This window comes from Melospiza melodia, chromosome 4 (assembly GCF_035770615.1).
Source record: "Melospiza melodia melodia isolate bMelMel2 chromosome 4, bMelMel2.pri, whole genome shotgun sequence".
In the NCBI taxonomy this organism is placed as follows: Eukaryota; Metazoa; Chordata; class Aves; order Passeriformes; family Passerellidae; genus Melospiza; species Melospiza melodia.
Window position 1 is genome coordinate 56,918,684 of NC_086197.1, and position 15,458 is coordinate 56,934,141.

General features: G+C 48.5%; 1 protein-coding gene across 1 annotated transcript; it reads right to left on the reverse strand.

Moving 5' to 3' along the window:
* Window positions 1-1,812: 1,812 nt before the first annotated feature.
* LOC134417459 (retinoic acid-induced protein 3-like) lies at window positions 1,813-8,392 on the reverse strand. The gene is made up of 4 exons (XM_063154717.1): window positions 8,233-8,392; window positions 4,879-5,834; window positions 3,840-3,883; window positions 1,813-3,142 (listed from the first exon to the last, which is right to left on the reverse strand). Exons 2-4 carry the CDS (start codon window positions 5,801-5,803, stop codon window positions 3,050-3,052), a joined length of 1,062 nt encoding a protein of 353 aa, XP_063010787.1. The 5' UTR covers window positions 5,804-5,834; window positions 8,233-8,392; the 3' UTR covers window positions 1,813-3,049.
* Between the last annotated feature and the right edge of the window lie 7,066 nt (window positions 8,393-15,458).

Below are 15,458 nucleotides of genomic sequence, written 5' to 3' on the forward strand. Positions count from 1 at the left end.
GGAGAGGGGTAGGGATGAGCCTGACTGGGCTTACAGGCCCCCAGTGAGCAGGTTTGCAGAAGAAACTGCATAAGGATCCTGCCTCCTCAACTCACTTGTTCCTTTTGGGTCTAGTCTGTCTGGCCCAACCAGTTTAGGATTTCCCTGGGATGTGTGTTTGTGACTAAGTGGCAGCTGGTTTGGTTTAAGTTCAATTATAAGGAGAGAGGAAACTGCTGCTTTTCCAGCAGTCTCTCCTGAGGTGTGAGAAGCCTGCAGCACAGCAGCACCCCTTACCCGGCAGTGCAAAGTTCCACAGAAACTCATGTTTATTTTGGCATCTCAATGAGCTCTCACACAAAGCTGCCTTAGTATCAAACAAGTGCAAAATAACTCTGGGCAGATTAGTATTTGTGTCATTACAGAGGTTTAAAAAATTACTCTAAAAGGGACTCTTAAATCCAGGGAAGGGGATTTCGCTTCTCTGCCAAGCAGCATGCACCGTAACAACCAAATAATCAAGAAAATCACCATGCCCTGAATCAATGGAAGTGCATAGGATGTCTCTCATCCCTCCCAGTTCTGCTGCCTCTGGGGCCAAGGCACATTGGGAGGCACTTTCTGGTCTGTGGCAGTTAGTGAAGGAGTTGGCAAGTGTCTGGGATATGGAAAACAGATGGTAAGAGCACACTTCACTCCTGTTTCTCCTGATAGCCTGCTCCTTTGCTCCACCAGACTGCACTGAAGCAGAGGAGCTGCCTCTCTTTCAACACATTTTTGAATCATCCCGAGACATACTACAGTTTACAATGACACCACATCTGCTTGAAAAGCTAATTTCTTGAAAGTTAGGTATTATTTCAAGCACATCCCTCCTACCTTCAGTCTAGAAATCAACTAGTTTCATCAGGACTTCACAAACTCTTTTCCCAGCCTGCTCTCCAATATTATATTAGCATCCTTGAGTTTTCTCCCTCATCCTGTGTTACACCTGTAGACTGTGTAGGTGGAAGAAAGGAGGGATGGTTAGCATCATTTCCACCTCAAATTTACTGGAAAAAGGCAAGTTATCCTGTGATACATTTCAAAATCAATCCTTAGGAGGGATCTGTCTCATGCCAGGGGATTCAGAAGCCTCGGATGTCCTTGTGCTGCCCTTCAGTGCTGGTGGGCAGAGTGGGGAAGACACAGGCTGCCTGATTCACTGTGCCTGAGGAAGGGGTTTGCTTGCCAAGCACAAGGGTATGTGGTAGCATAACACACCATGTAGAATCTCATCAGAAAGTATTCTCTAAAAATGGAAATTACAGCCTCACAGTATCAGGAGGTTTAAAAATTATTATCATCTGCACTGATATGATTTTGCTTTGATATTGTTTCTACTTTCAAACAAAAATATGACATGTATTCAGAAAGACATCTTTTTACAAACTGAATTACACACCTACAGGCTCCTTTCCTATTCTTGATCATGCAAGTAGCCAACAAGGAGTATTGACACAGCAGACACGGACATGCACAGTGATGAAAAGTTCACATCTTTCCTCTGGCATTTGCTTGCTGTGGCTTGGATTTGTATTTCCTCATTTCTTAAGCACTCCTAACATTAAATCAACTTTATTCAAGAAAAGTAGCATGGAGAAGCTACTAACCCTTCCTCTGCACCCTCAAGCCGCTGATCTTTGGGCCACAATGACAGCTTCAAAGCAGCACCTCTCTGCCATTTTCCCCTAAGTGCAACCTCCCAGAGCTGGCCCACTCCAACCCATGGAGAGCTACTGCTGTCACCCCACCAGCCCTGACAGGAATCACACTCCCAAGGAAGAGCAGCAGTTTCTCATAGACAGGCTGTTTGGGTTTTTATTAATTAAACAGTCCACATACAAAGTACTAAATAAATATACAGCTGTGTCAGACGCCAGTGTACCACACACACCCACTTGGAGAGCTCTCTGTAGTTACAGATGAAATACCATGGGAAGCTATTTATCAAATGCAAAGCAGGTTACAGAATGATTCAACTCTGCAGACTCATTGCTCATCACCAGGGTGCAGTCCACACACCACACACACACACACACACACACACACTTTTGCTCACTCATGCTGGGAAGAAGGGTGTCTGCCCTCTGTAACCTGGCTGCTTGGGAAATGTTTGTGTAAATGCCACAGACACGCTCAGGAAGAGGCTGAGATCCAGGGCTCACAGGATTATATCCCACCAGGTATTGCAAGGAGCCACATGGGAGAGGCTTTGTCTTTGGGGATCCACAGCCTGGAATGGCTGGGGTGGGGAGGGAGAGTTTGCAGGGGGAAGGCACCTTGAGGAGCTCAGCTGAGGCACATGGGCAGGAGCCAGAGCTGGAAAGGAAGCTTTAAGAACATGAATTAGAACATGTGTCAGGGTAAATTGGTGTAGATGATTTTATGCCTTTAAGATCTCTTCCCCAGCTCCAGCATGGCCCCTAGATGATGAGGAAGGTGCTGGAAGCAAATATGAAGATGAAAAATGGAGTATTCTTTTTCTCTCTCTGTCCCTTGCTCACTGATCTCTGGAGGACAGCCAGGCAGGGCTGGGAGTGGGCACAGAAGTAACAGGGGATAGATAAAGATGTCCTCAGCAGTGCCTGAGATGTCTGTGTGGGTACACAGGAGGAAGGAATGTGTAGGGCTGATGCTCCTGCTCCTTCCTCTTCTCCCATCAGATGAGGGGCGCAGGCGCCCTATGAGCTGATTAAAGCAGGCCTGTCTGGGGCAGAGCCAGTCACAGACCCAGCTGATGATCTTCCTGCTTCTCTAGCATTCCTGCTGGAAACAGGCCAGAATGTTCTTCCATCAGAAGAGAGAAGCTCCATTCCATGGAGACAGAGTGAGCAGGGACAGGATGGCCAGGGTTGTGTCTGAAGAATAACAGGGAGCTACAAAGGTGCCTGTGTGGGGGAAAGAGGATCCCTCCTCTTTTCTGCTGGTGTGGGTTGACTCTTCTGCAGGATCATCTCCTTTGTCACCACGTGGCCCATTCCCTGTGCCTCTGCTGAGGGGCACTCAGTCTCTGCTCACTGTGGAGCTGCTACATGGGGCTCTTCCCACCAGTGTAGTCATGGTATGGGCTTGTCCGGGCCTTGGGGCGAGGGATGGAGAAATCACTCTGGGGTTCAATGGCCTGAAAAGGAAGCACAGAAGTCTTTACCTTTGAAAACTGGACAGAAGCAATAAAACAAGGCTTATTAAAAAAACCAAGGAAGGAAGGGAAAAACAGAGCTGAAGGTTTCCTGAGAATGTGACCAATAAGGCTGTGGAAGAGGATCCTGGCAGAACAAATTAGTGATGGAGACAGGTGATCAGAGGACATGTGGGAACATGATGTGAGCTCCTAGACCTGGCTAGGCTGTGGTCTGAAGGAGGACTGCTGCATGGATGGGTGGACACGCAGACTGCCTGCTCTGGATCTGCACTGCAACTTGCACTGTCTGCTGGTGGGAATACATTCAGGGCATGGGCTGAGGAACTAAGCACACTCTCCTAGGAAAGGGCACAGTCTACTGTAGGAACTGTGCTTGAAGAGAGGACTTCTTACGTAGCACCAAATCCCAAAGTACTGAAAATCATAACCTCTTTACACTGGGCCCCTCTTGCCTTCCCATGTCCCTGGACATGTCGTAGCTCTTTCTTTCTGTCCAGCCACAGGCACCTCCATGAACATGGCACAGAATTGGCTCCATGCAAAGCACAGGCCTGCCTTCACAGAGCCTGCTCTAGGCCCATCTGTCTTTGCCCCTTCTCCTTCCCTTCCTTCCAGCACCTGAAGAGTAGCCTGTAGCCTGCCTGTGGTGAAAGGGGTGACAGTGGCATGAACTTACCTTCATCTGAAAGTGAGAAGCGTACGGGGAGTAGTTGATGTTTCCTGTGTCACAAGACAAAGGCAGGGGAGAGTTAGTGCATTAGCATTACACAGGAGCTCAGAAATACCACATCAAGGGACATTCAGAGGATCTGTGGCTACATGAGCAGCTGCTTTTAGACTGGTCTAACTGTGCAGTGTGCAGGCAGGAATGGGCTAAAATCCCTAGGTGGAGGACATGAAATATTTCCTTCTGAAAGCAGGAATGAATGATATTGCAAATAACAGGACACAGGTGGCCTTGGAGTTTAGACACCTCCTGTTGCCTCACGATTACCGTCACCACCACCAGCCAAATCCCTCCCACTTGCATGCACAAGACCCCCTTCAGGGTATTCCCTGAGAGAGCAGAGCCTTTCTTGGCTATTCTCTCACAAACCTGGGGGTCTGACTCCAGGTGGAGGAACCGTGATACCAGGAGCAAATCCACACCCAGAGGAATCACATCTACTACCCACAGGTTTGGGAAACGTCAATTGATAGAAACATTTTGCCTTGCCCAAGCAGGCAAAAGATTCATACAGAAAAGAAAGACCTCCTCGCCTCCTTTTTGGATGACGGATTCATTCTTACATGTATGCAGAAACCTGATCAGAACTGGAATAAATAACCTCCAAGGTATAACCTAGATAGGCCTGAAGAGCTGATACACCACTAAGGGACAAAAAAACCCTCCTGATTTTTAACATGGACTTCCCAGACACAGCAGGGTCATAAAGAGTTATATTTCAGCCCTGACACACAGCCGGTCTCCTACTCAGTCACTGCTCCTACACATTGCTTCGCATTGGTCCTCACTCATTTCCCTCATGTTTGGAGATTAATTTGCATGGACATTTCCAAAGTTTCACCAGTCTGAAACTTTCTCCTAGCCTCTCATTAAGAATATCATATCATCTTCAAATCTTTTCTTGTAGCTCTCCCACCTCTCTTAGGTCATGAGTGGTGCTTGTGTGCTTAGGGCTGGGGGGGCAGTGGAGGCATCCACTTCACCATACCTTGCACAATTTCATCTTGGGTGTAGGCACGGTTGTCCACTCCAGTTGTCTGCTTTATGAACTTGGGTTGGCAGAAGTCATTTTCTGGAGGGTAGTCCTCTAGCTTCAGAGGAGCAGTGAGGAAACAAATTTCGGGGACAATATACATTATCAGGAAAATCCAGCCATTGGACACCAGAGCAATGGCCACAACAGGATCATCCCACATGTATTTTTCTAAAACCGTATTGCCTTTTATGAGCATAGTGATCCACACCACCCAAATGGCAATGGAGAACAGGAGAGTGACAAAGATGTGTGCCCCATGCCTCTTCCAGCTTTTATATGGCCCACAGAATGTGAACATGGAAACCAAGAAGGTCAGAGCCATCAGGAAGAGCACGTAGATCAGAAGCATGACAAAGTCCTTGTTAGTATTCTCCCGATCCATTTTCAGGAAGTCTTCTCTCTGGTTTACAAACCTGGTGACCAAGTACTCGATGCTGATCACAACTTGTACCAGGGCAAAGGAAACAAGGAAGAGCAGCAGCACCCGCCAGGAGAAGGGCTTTCTTCCCCTCACTAGTTTGTTGAGGTTGCAGGCATGGGTGAGGAGGCACGAGAAGCAGAGGGCAAAGATGACCCCAAACAGGAAGAAGCGAGTGGGACGAGTCCTGTCATTGAGTTTAATGATGAAGGCAAAAGTGAGGCCAAAAACGCCGAGCGTGCCTAAAAGAAAGAAAAAATAGACGGAGATCATGTGCCTCTTGCTGTTGTCTTGCACTTTGCAGATGAGGAAGAAGAGCGAGCAGATGAGGAAAATGGTGATGAGGATGCCTGCTGCAGCCAGCGACTCCAGGACAATCCCCCAGGCCTTCTCTGTGTCACAGAGCAGGTGGTAGTCGGCACCGATGTTGCCGCAGCCCGGCGGAGGCGACGTTGTCATCTTCCTGCCTTCTTGAACAACCTCTCCAAAGCTGTAGAAAAAGAGAAAGCACAGGCTGTCAAGTCAACCATCTGGGAACTGTCAGTGGTGAGGAAGGAGAGGCAGGACAGACCTCCATCCCCCTGGGCAAGGACACCACAGTGCTAAGGACATGGGGCAATGACAGCAGAGTCACCTCAAAGTTTGGCACTGGCTCTCCATCCAGGCAAACCAAGCCCCTCAGGAGGAGGCAATTCACCTTGCATGGCCTCTGCACTGTGCCTGATGTTGTGCAACGTTTTAGGAGTGTGAGGAGTGGGGAGAAGGTGAGGTACTGAAGAGGGCACTTGCTTGGTGCCCTGCAGTGCAGAGACTGAGCTGCTTTGTCATTTCTGTGATACAAGAGTAGCTGTAGTCATAACGCAATTTACACTCTTCTGACAAGTTCAAACAACATCAGTACCTTGTACCAGGGAGATTCAGACATGAACAATGCAGAACAGGAAACTCATTGTTCTCTTTTACATTCATTTTCCCCCTTTTACATTCTCTGAGGCACTTTTGGCTTTGGTTTACCATTATGAATGAAGGGGGAACTTTAACACCTTTTGCCTTGCAGATAACTAATCCGGATGCCTTCAGCACAGCCCTTCTCACTCCAAATTCAACAGCAAATACAGGCCACCAACCACCAGCCCTGAACTCGTATCTCTCCTTCCTCGCAGCAGTGCAGCAATAAGGAGTGTCTCAAAGACACTCTCCTCCCCAGGACACTGCCTTGCACTGAGGAGAGGCCTGACCTGTCACAGCCAGTGCTGCTCATGGTGTGAGAAGTTACCAAGTCACTGCGTGAGGAGTCCACAAGCCAACGATGCTGAGGTCCCTAACACACTCCTGCTGTCCCATCTTAAGGACTTAAATGCTGCCTGAGCAAGCCTGTCTCCCAGGGGACAGGAGAGCTTAAGTGGCCTGTTTAGGGGAATTAAGTCCCCTACTTTCTTGGGAGCTTGAAGCATATGCAGAAACCACAGCACGGGGGCCTCTGGCACATCACAGCACCGAGGGAGTTTAGACCCCAGGGGCCAGGTACTGATTTCTAAATACTAAATTCCTCACTTAGGCCTGAATCTCTAAAATCCATCAAAAGAGGAGTTTAGATACAATATCACAATGAAACTTGAGCAACCAGTCCTTAATGGTGACTCACACTGGAAAAGCAGGGGTATCTAATAGAGAGAGAAAAAAAATCAACCTCACAAAATGTAGACTTTAGTGCTTACTGTGCCATTTGCCTTAATTTTCCTGCTCCAGAACAACATACTGCACTCATGAAGTTGGTTCTCAAACCCTTCCAGCAGATTTCAGTGAGTGCAGATTGTGTTTTTAATAAATGGTTAGTTGATCTAACCAAGGGATGAACAAAGGGTGAAAATACCACTGACTCACTCCCAGCCCCACATATGCTTCAATGGACCTGCTTCTAACTGAATTGGAGAAATATTTTTCCAGCTTCTAACCTCACTGCGTAAAAGATGCGCAGCTCTTCAAAAGGCTGGCTACAATAAAATGCAAATTATTCAAATATGCAGGAACTTTGGACTCCCATGGAGAACATGGAATAAGTGGATAACACATGAAGGAATTTTCACAATCAAAGTACACAAAATTTTGGAGATTTCTGATCTCTTGCACAGATAGCTGGGTTATCTGGACAACTGTGAGTAATAAATGTCTGAAAATCTAGAGAAAAAATTCTAAAATTTTATCCACAGACATTTACTGTTGATTAGATTAGGTTATCTGCTCACAGCTGTGGCAGATACAGACCGGTGCTGGCTGTTGAGGCACGTGGAGAGCCCAGAGAACCAGCGTGAGTGACCTGATGACAGCACGGAGCACACCCATAGCTTTGGGTCCTGCAGCACTGACTGCAAGCAGCACTTGCCACAGCCAGAGGAACAAATGGGATGGAAATAACCTTCCTGACTTGGAGAACTGGGCCACTTGCAACCATTTGTACTGCCTTCTCATTTTTGCCAGCGTAGATGTCCTGCAAGGCGTGATGAGGCATGAAGAGCCTCTACCCCATCTCCCGGGTGATGTTGCTCCCCAGAAGCTAAATCTGCTCATCCAGCAGTGCCTAGGAATGCCAAGGGGCTCTGCAGTCCGTGCAAAGACACCTGTGCTGGGTAGCTTACACAGCACACCCCAAATCACAGCTCTCACTTGAGAGAGCAGGAGTTTTCTCCCTCCAACTTGACCCTCCTTTCTCATTGGTACTTGTACATAAAATACACCCATTTACCCACAAATTTCCAGCCGTGTCCCGGGAGCTCTGCCCAGCCGGGAGGCACTCTGAGGTCCCGCACACACATGCCCCGCACAGCCATCCCAACCCAGCTGCGGAATGCAGGCCCAACCTGGATCCTGTAACACACTGCCTGAATTACCTGTCTGGGTCCTGCCTGGAGAAGGCAGCGGGGAGGCTCCGTCCAGGAGAGGCACTTTCCCTGGGCACCAGGAGCCGGGCACCTCCGCTCCGCAGTCCGGGCCGAGCAGCAGCTCCGCGCCCGCCGCTGCGGGAGCTTTAACAGCTGGAGGGCCGGGGAGGTGGGGCCGAGCACGCCTATTCCAGTTCCACCGCCTCGCCTCTCCTCTCCTCTCCCACAGGACACGGCGGGGAAAATTCGGTGCCAGGAAATGAAGTAAGGCCTCCTGACGTCAGCGGGGCACTCACCCCTGGCCGGGTGGGGATGGAGCGCCGGGGCTGCGCGGAGTGCCGCTCGGCCAGGGCCCTGATAAGGTGCTCCCCTGTCTGGCTCCTGGCACCCGTGGGTGGGGACCGCCACTAGGAATAGCAGTGCGTCCCCTCCCTGCTCCCAGCCTTTTGTGTCTTTGCCTGCTTTCCCGACCGATAAACTGCTTGCAAAGCAGGTCGTGAGGAGGCTTGGTGTGGGAGCAGTGCCCAGAGCCGGGTGGCAAGCCTGGATCGGAGATGGTTTGTTACTCCGGGCCCTTCTCAACAGGTGCTGCAATGCGTGTGGGGACACGTCTGCTCTGCTTGTCCCTTCCACCCGTGCCAGAGGGAGCCGCCGGCTCCTTCCCTGGAAGGGGCAGCTTGGCTTTCCTCGGCTCCTTCCCTGGAAGGGGCAGCTTGGCTTTCCTCGGCTCCTTCCCTGGAAGGGGCAGCTTGGCTTTGCTCCGCTCCTTCCCTGGAAGGGGCAGCTTGGCTTTGCTCCGCTCCTTCCCTGGAAGGGGCAGCTTGGCTTTGCTCCGCTCCTTCCCTGGAAGGGGCAGCTTGGCTTTCCTCGGCTCCTTCCCTGGAAGGGGCAGCTTGGCTTTCCTCGGCTCCTTGCCTGGAAGGGGCAGCTTGGCTTTCCTCGGCTCCTTGCCTGGAAGGGGCAGCTTGGCTTTCCTCATGTCTCACTCAGACCAGCCTTGCTCTCTGAAGGTTCGGTTCAGCTCGCCAGCACTGAGTCACTTTGTCCAAATTGCTGGCCCAGGCAATGACAAATTCCCCCTTGCTCTACATTTTATGCCTCTGGCCTGACACACCTATCAGCACAACCCCCTCTAAATCCTCGAGTATATCCAATGTGTCGATGACTTCATTTGTTATTTTAAATGTTATTCACTGGGAGTATTTCATTATCCTGATTAAGGAATTGACATCAAGGCCTATTCACATGAAGCACTCGGTCCCTACACACGGCCCCAAACATAAAAATCGCCCTCACCTCACGAAATTTGTGCTCCTTCCCAAAACAAGGGGTGGAGGTAGAGCAGCTGCACATGCCTGTGCTGAGGTCTAAATTCCCACAGGTGTCTCATCTGCTTGCTAATTTTGTTTGTTTTAGGGCTTCTGGCTTATTTCTGGGTGCTGATCCTTTTTGAATCTCACATGTGGAGACTGCCAAAAAACTCATACGAGAGAGTCCTCTCTTCCACACCCCACAGAAGTGCATGAGGACCTGCAGGGATGAGTGGCTCATCCAGTGAAAGGCAACACTCAGCGCAGTCACTGTGGGGTGGGCTATGCTGAACCCTAAGACAGTTCTTCATGTCCTTCCAATTTTTATTTCAGTGCAAAATCCCGAGGCTTCTTAGGAAAGGACATACCAGGTTTCTCTCCATGAAATTAATCTAAACTTTAATGCAGGTCCTGGGCTTAGTGAGCCAGCCAAGACGGAGGCAGTTATGAAAAATGAGAAGAGGAAATAAGTAGAGATGGAGAGGAGCTTAGCAGCATCTCAGTGGGACCCAATGTGTCTTAGGAAAGCCTCCCAAGAAGCTTTCAAAGGTCACTGGTCACTGCCAGCCTATTTGCATCTTGTCAGAGCACATTATGGGCTGCCAGCTACTTCCCTACATTTGCACAGACACAAAAATTCTCATGGAATAGACCATGTCAAATTATATCAGGGGGAAAAAGGAGAAAAGATAAAAGTAACACAGACATTTTTCAGAATGCCTGAGAAATCCATGAGAGTCAGTCATCAAGCATAACCTGTACTTTCAGAAGGCTAATGGGGCTACATTTAAAAACAATCTCAAGGGATTTAGGAGCCTGAGGGCTGCTGACTCACTGCAGAGTGACACGTGGTGTCCTTGGCTCTCATGCCATGCCAAGGAGGGTGGAGAGGCACCACTGGTCTGCAGGTGTGAGTACAAATGGCACAGTGATCACACCAGAAAGGTGAGATGGCTGTCACCTCGCTTTAGGGACAGGATGTAACCTGCAGATAGAGGCACCTAAATTTAGATGTCTGATGGTTGTTACCTAAATGTGAACTGAGTGTCTCAGCTCCCAAACAGCCATAAGGTCAGGAGGACTGTCCCAGCTGATTGGATGCAGGTGCCTATTTCTGTGTACACTGAAGTGCTCCCAGGTGTGGTTGCCTGGATTGCCTGGGGCCTCGCTTTAGTTGCTTGCACACCAGCAAAGCATCGTTTGAGATGCCCCAGTGTCTCCCGCTCAGCTTCCAGTGACCACTGCAGGAGCACGTGGATTTCCCATACCTCCTCTATCAGATCTGGCAGCCCTGTGCAGATGTTTTGGATACCCTTAGGCATCTCAAATCACCTTTGTAAGAGCAAATGGACTAAGTGCTCAATCTCCTTGGCTATTTCAGAGTTGAGATGGCCAGCTGATATGAGGGTACCTAGCCCACTGTAAGGACTTAATTCTGGTACACCGGTAGAGGTAAATAGTTAACTGAAGGTGCTGTAGCTCTGTTACCTGTTACTCAGTGAACACCATAGGCGTGGCATATAAGATACAAGAGCTGTGGGAATCAATCCTTCTAGAGCATTAGTTCACTCTAATAACACAGAAGATCCCAAATGACCCTAGGCAGCAGCACATGGACAATCAAATCGACTCCTAGGTGTCTACAGAGCAGACTTCTTCATTGGAGGCAGTCATGTGGATTCCCACTATATTTGGTGGAGAGAAAGGGGCACTTCCAGGATAGTTGCAGTTGATCTGCTTCAAAACAAACCAAATCACTCCTGAGGACTACCCATTTCTTTCCAATAGAGATGGAGACAAGAGAATGATACAGATCCTTACCCTTGACAGCTGAATTGCGTAGCAAATCTCCAAAATAATTTAAACACAACCCAGTAGCAAAATGCTGGTAATATTGGAAGCTCCTTCAGGTGGGAGGCTGTTGGTAGGAAAACTGCTCGCTCTGGCCATATGGCAGCCCTGGACAAGCAGGGTGGCTGCTGGTGGTGAGAAGGACAGGTGACAAGGAGAGTCAGGGACAGCAGCAGGGTCTGACCCGTCTGGGCAACAGGCACCCACAACTCCCAGCTCTCAGGCAGCAGGATGAGAGCTGGGCTCTCCCCCTGAGTCAGCTCTGCTCCCTGCCCCTTCTTGCTGCTGGCATTGCTTGGCTCTGCTCCCTGTGTGGGGTGGGAGTGCCCAGTGCTGCCCAGTGCCAGCCCTCCTCCCCTGGCTTCAGTGTCACAGCAAAAGGCAGAGTGCTGCAGCCCCCTCAGCTCAGCCAGGCGTGGGGAAGGAAGCGTGTCTGGAGGTGCAGGGACTGAGATAACATCTTTTATTAGGACAAGTAATAAGGCAAGCAGATGCCTGGGGAGAGATGGTGCATGGCGCTCTGGAATGTGTCTAAATAACATGTTTATGTTTCACCAGTGATACTGGCTGCACTGTGAATAGGTTTGTGCCATTCCTTCTGCTTAGCTACCTGTGCACAACAGATAGCTTAATAACAGAAGAACAGCCTTGCTCCCTGAAAAACATCCCCCTGCCAGTACTTAGTCATCCTGAGCTAACATTACAGCCAGCTCCATCCATTTCCTTCATCTTTAAATCAGTTCAGGTACAAACATTAAGACACCCTTGGAAGGAGCCTGGCACAGGGATGAAGGGTCTTCAGCCAGCCAGCTCAGGGCACCACTGCCTTAGGCAGGAGAGAAGACAAGAGATGTGTCATTTCTGGAAAGGGACATGTGGGATCTTTGCAGAATACTGGACTTTCTCCTGGGTGTCCTGTCCTTGAATCTCTCATGTTCTGGCTTTGAAAGCATGTATCCAAGGATTACCAAAAACTCTAAGACTCTAAGATTTGAATAGTTTTCCTTTGGAAATGAAGAGTGTTGCACCAAAAAGTAAATATTTTCTAAAGTAATTGCAGAAGAAACACATTCTAGTGTCCTTCAGAGCCTTTACTTGTCTTTGCAGCTATTAGTTCTTCCCAACTGCATGCTGTGCTCCCTATCATTTTCAGTCTCAGGAAAAATATTAACATTTCTGGTATGTAACAATGCTTTGCTTTCTGTGCTGATTGCTGCCTCCTCTCAAAGAGGTTCTCTTCTTTAAATGAGCAGATTTTGGCCAGCTCCTTTCTCTTCCTGGCTCCCAAATACCCTAATTCCTGGTACAGGACTTTCATTTACTGGGAAAGGGATAGATTTGGTCAAGAAAAGGACAAGGAGACTTATTAAAATATTGAAATCAATGTTAGTGACTATATCCTTTAAACAGAAACCTTCAAACCTGTGAATGAACTGTTACAGCATTGCTAATTGGTGAGCAGACCTTGCTCACAGAAATAGACTGCCTGGTTCTTCACCAGGAACATGATGCTCTTGCAGTGCTGCAGACAGGATCACTTCTGCACACAATGCCACGTGTGAACAGCCTGGTACCTGGAAACCCAGGGGCAGGGGTAGCTCCTGGAGTACCTGCTGAACCTGGGCTGAGCTCATGCCTTGGACATGCTCCTGTCCCACGGGGACAGGTATCACAGCCTTTCATACTCCACAAGTGTGGAAGCTGGAGCAAAAATGGGCAGAAATAAGTGGAGAACAGCTGAAACTCTGACTGTGATCACTTTGGCCAGGAAGAAGCTTATCATATAACAAAACCAGTGCTTTTTAAGGCCATGAACAAGTTTAAAAAATTTAATTAGATTTATCACCTCCTGTAGGACTTTCACCAGTATGCTGATAAATATTTCACTCATGACAATTGAGCCATTCCTCTAGATGTAGTTTCCTGGAGGTTTCCTGTGCCCACCCACATACCAGTTCAGCAAAGAATGCTCCAGCCCTCCTCTATGACATTAACCTCATCTGTTTTTATGCTGATGCATTCCCAAAGCAGCAAGTTGCCCTGGTATGTACGACTGGGTATTGTATATAAAGAGACATTTTAGGAAAATAACTCTCAGTAAACAAGGGTTCTGAAAACATATCCCTAGAAAGGAAGACAGGCCAGGGAAGATCCAGGAGGACCTGCATTTGCTCTGTCCCAGAAAGACTGACTCCAAGGCAGGGGTAATGATTTAGGAGAGAGGGGATGTCTGGCTGCATCTTCAGCTAGTGGGACGTGATGGAGAGACTCTCAGCAAAGCACCCCTGGAGGTGCCAGCCTCTGCTGTCCTTGTGTCCCAGTCCTGGTTTTGGTACCCTTGTCTGGCCACTAATGATGTTCCTTTTGGCATTCCTTGCCCACTGTGTCTGGAGCAGTTTCCCCTTTTCCCTCGTTGTCCTCTCTACATTGTGGAATGTGGGGTTGCAAAGACTGGCTGAAATTCCTGCTGGGAGAGGATTAGGCTCCCTCTTTCATGGGTGGCTGTTGGCAATAGATATTCTGAGATAGCCATCCTGCCCTGCAATCTGATTTCTCCAGCCAGCAGTGTCTTGGGTAAGAGGTTCTGCAGGAGACTGCTTCCATGCAAGGAGCATTCCTGGGAATCAGGCTGCACACAAAAAACAACCCTGCTCAATGATACGGAAAATTCTTCTTTACTGCTGCTGGATCAAACACCACCACCATAGCACAAAGAAAAGCTGAGATCCAACATAAATCACTCCTCCCTTTTAGACTTCATCAGAAAAGAAAAAACAAAAACACTGATATGTTTTGGATTATTTTTTATCAACAAGCTTCTTCATGCAAGTACAGATCTGTGTCCCCATGCAGCCAGCATAAAAGCTGGCATAAACTCAGTATTCTCTCTCCTGGATAAATTATCAAAAATTCAGTTGTTTTTACATGTTTAATCAAAGACGTCTGGTAGGACTTGATGATCTTGAAGATTTTTTTCCAACTTTATTGACTCTATAAAATGATATATTAGTCTATGAAATGGCTACATACAAGTCTGCTACTGACTGCAGAACCACGGCCTGGGAAGAAGCCAGCAGTTTTAGTCTGTGTGCAGACTAACCTTTAATCAATGCTATGATTTTTCTTGACAGAAATGAGCATCAGGGGAGAAAAATATAAAGAACAATTGTAAGATAAGGTCAAGTAATTGAATTCACAGCCTATTGATCCCAAATAGTTTCTTACAGTTTAGAGCAGGTCCCCAGGGCAGGCAGTTCTTGTTCTCTGAGTGTCACAAATCCCCGTGTCACCTCCTGGAGCTGGAGAGTTGCTGAGGAGCCATGCAGAGAACCACAGTGGGAATCTCAGTCAGGCTCCAGGAAAATGAAAGCAAAGACCATGATAACACACAGTGCTCTGGTGCCAGCCCTGCTGAAGGAAGTCTTGCTGCAGTCCTGGGAGAAGAGTTCTCTTCTGTGCAGTTTCTTCTGGGGTGCTGGGGGCTTGGCAGCAAAGCTCAGGCAGATGGAGCTGGGGACTGCCCCTGCCTGCTCTGCTCTGTTCCACAGAGACAGCCATCTCCCAGGGGCCGTGGGCACTACAATCTGTGGGTGCTTGTGATTTGAGGGGAGATGGTTTGTGTTCCTGTGAGTTAGAGCTGGAGACTGTTAGAAGAGCCAGGCCAGTGCTTACCTGGCAGAAATGCCAGTGAGTAATAGTTACCAGATTATGTATACATGACTTATAAAGCCAACGCCTCACTTCTGCTTGATGGTTCACTCAAGATAAAGTTTGTTGCTTGGCCCTGATTATAGATGATCATAAAACTTGTTAGATATCTTGAAGGGCTGCTCAAGGACTAACTCAGATATCAGCATCCATCAGGGGTGTACTAGCTTGGTCCATGCTCAAGTCCTTCCCCAGCTCAGTCTGCATGTGCCAAAAAGACCGCTGTAGCCTTGCAAATGCTCAGAGATGAGACAGGAGAAAAGCAGGATGTGTGCTTTATCAGGCTAGGGCTAGGGCCATGTTTTCAGCATGCACAAAATGCATTTTCACTCAAATCCTGAGGATTCTTCTCCCTGTGGCAATCCA

What these genes read in the sequence shown, in the direction of transcription:
- LOC134417459 (XM_063154717.1), bottom strand. Translation starts at nt 5,803, where the DNA reads ATGACAACGTCGCCTCCGCCGGGCTGCGGCAACATCGGTGCCGACTAC. An exon ending in CCAAGATGAAATTGTGCAAG is followed by an intron (nt 3,884 to 4,878) that starts GTATGGTGAAGT and finishes CTTGTGACACAG; the next exon opens with GAAACATCAACTACTCCCCG. An exon ending in CTTCTCACTTTCAGATGAAG is followed by an intron (nt 3,143 to 3,839) that starts GTAAGTTCATGC and finishes CTTCCTTTTCAG; the next exon opens with GCCATTGAACCCCAGAGTGA.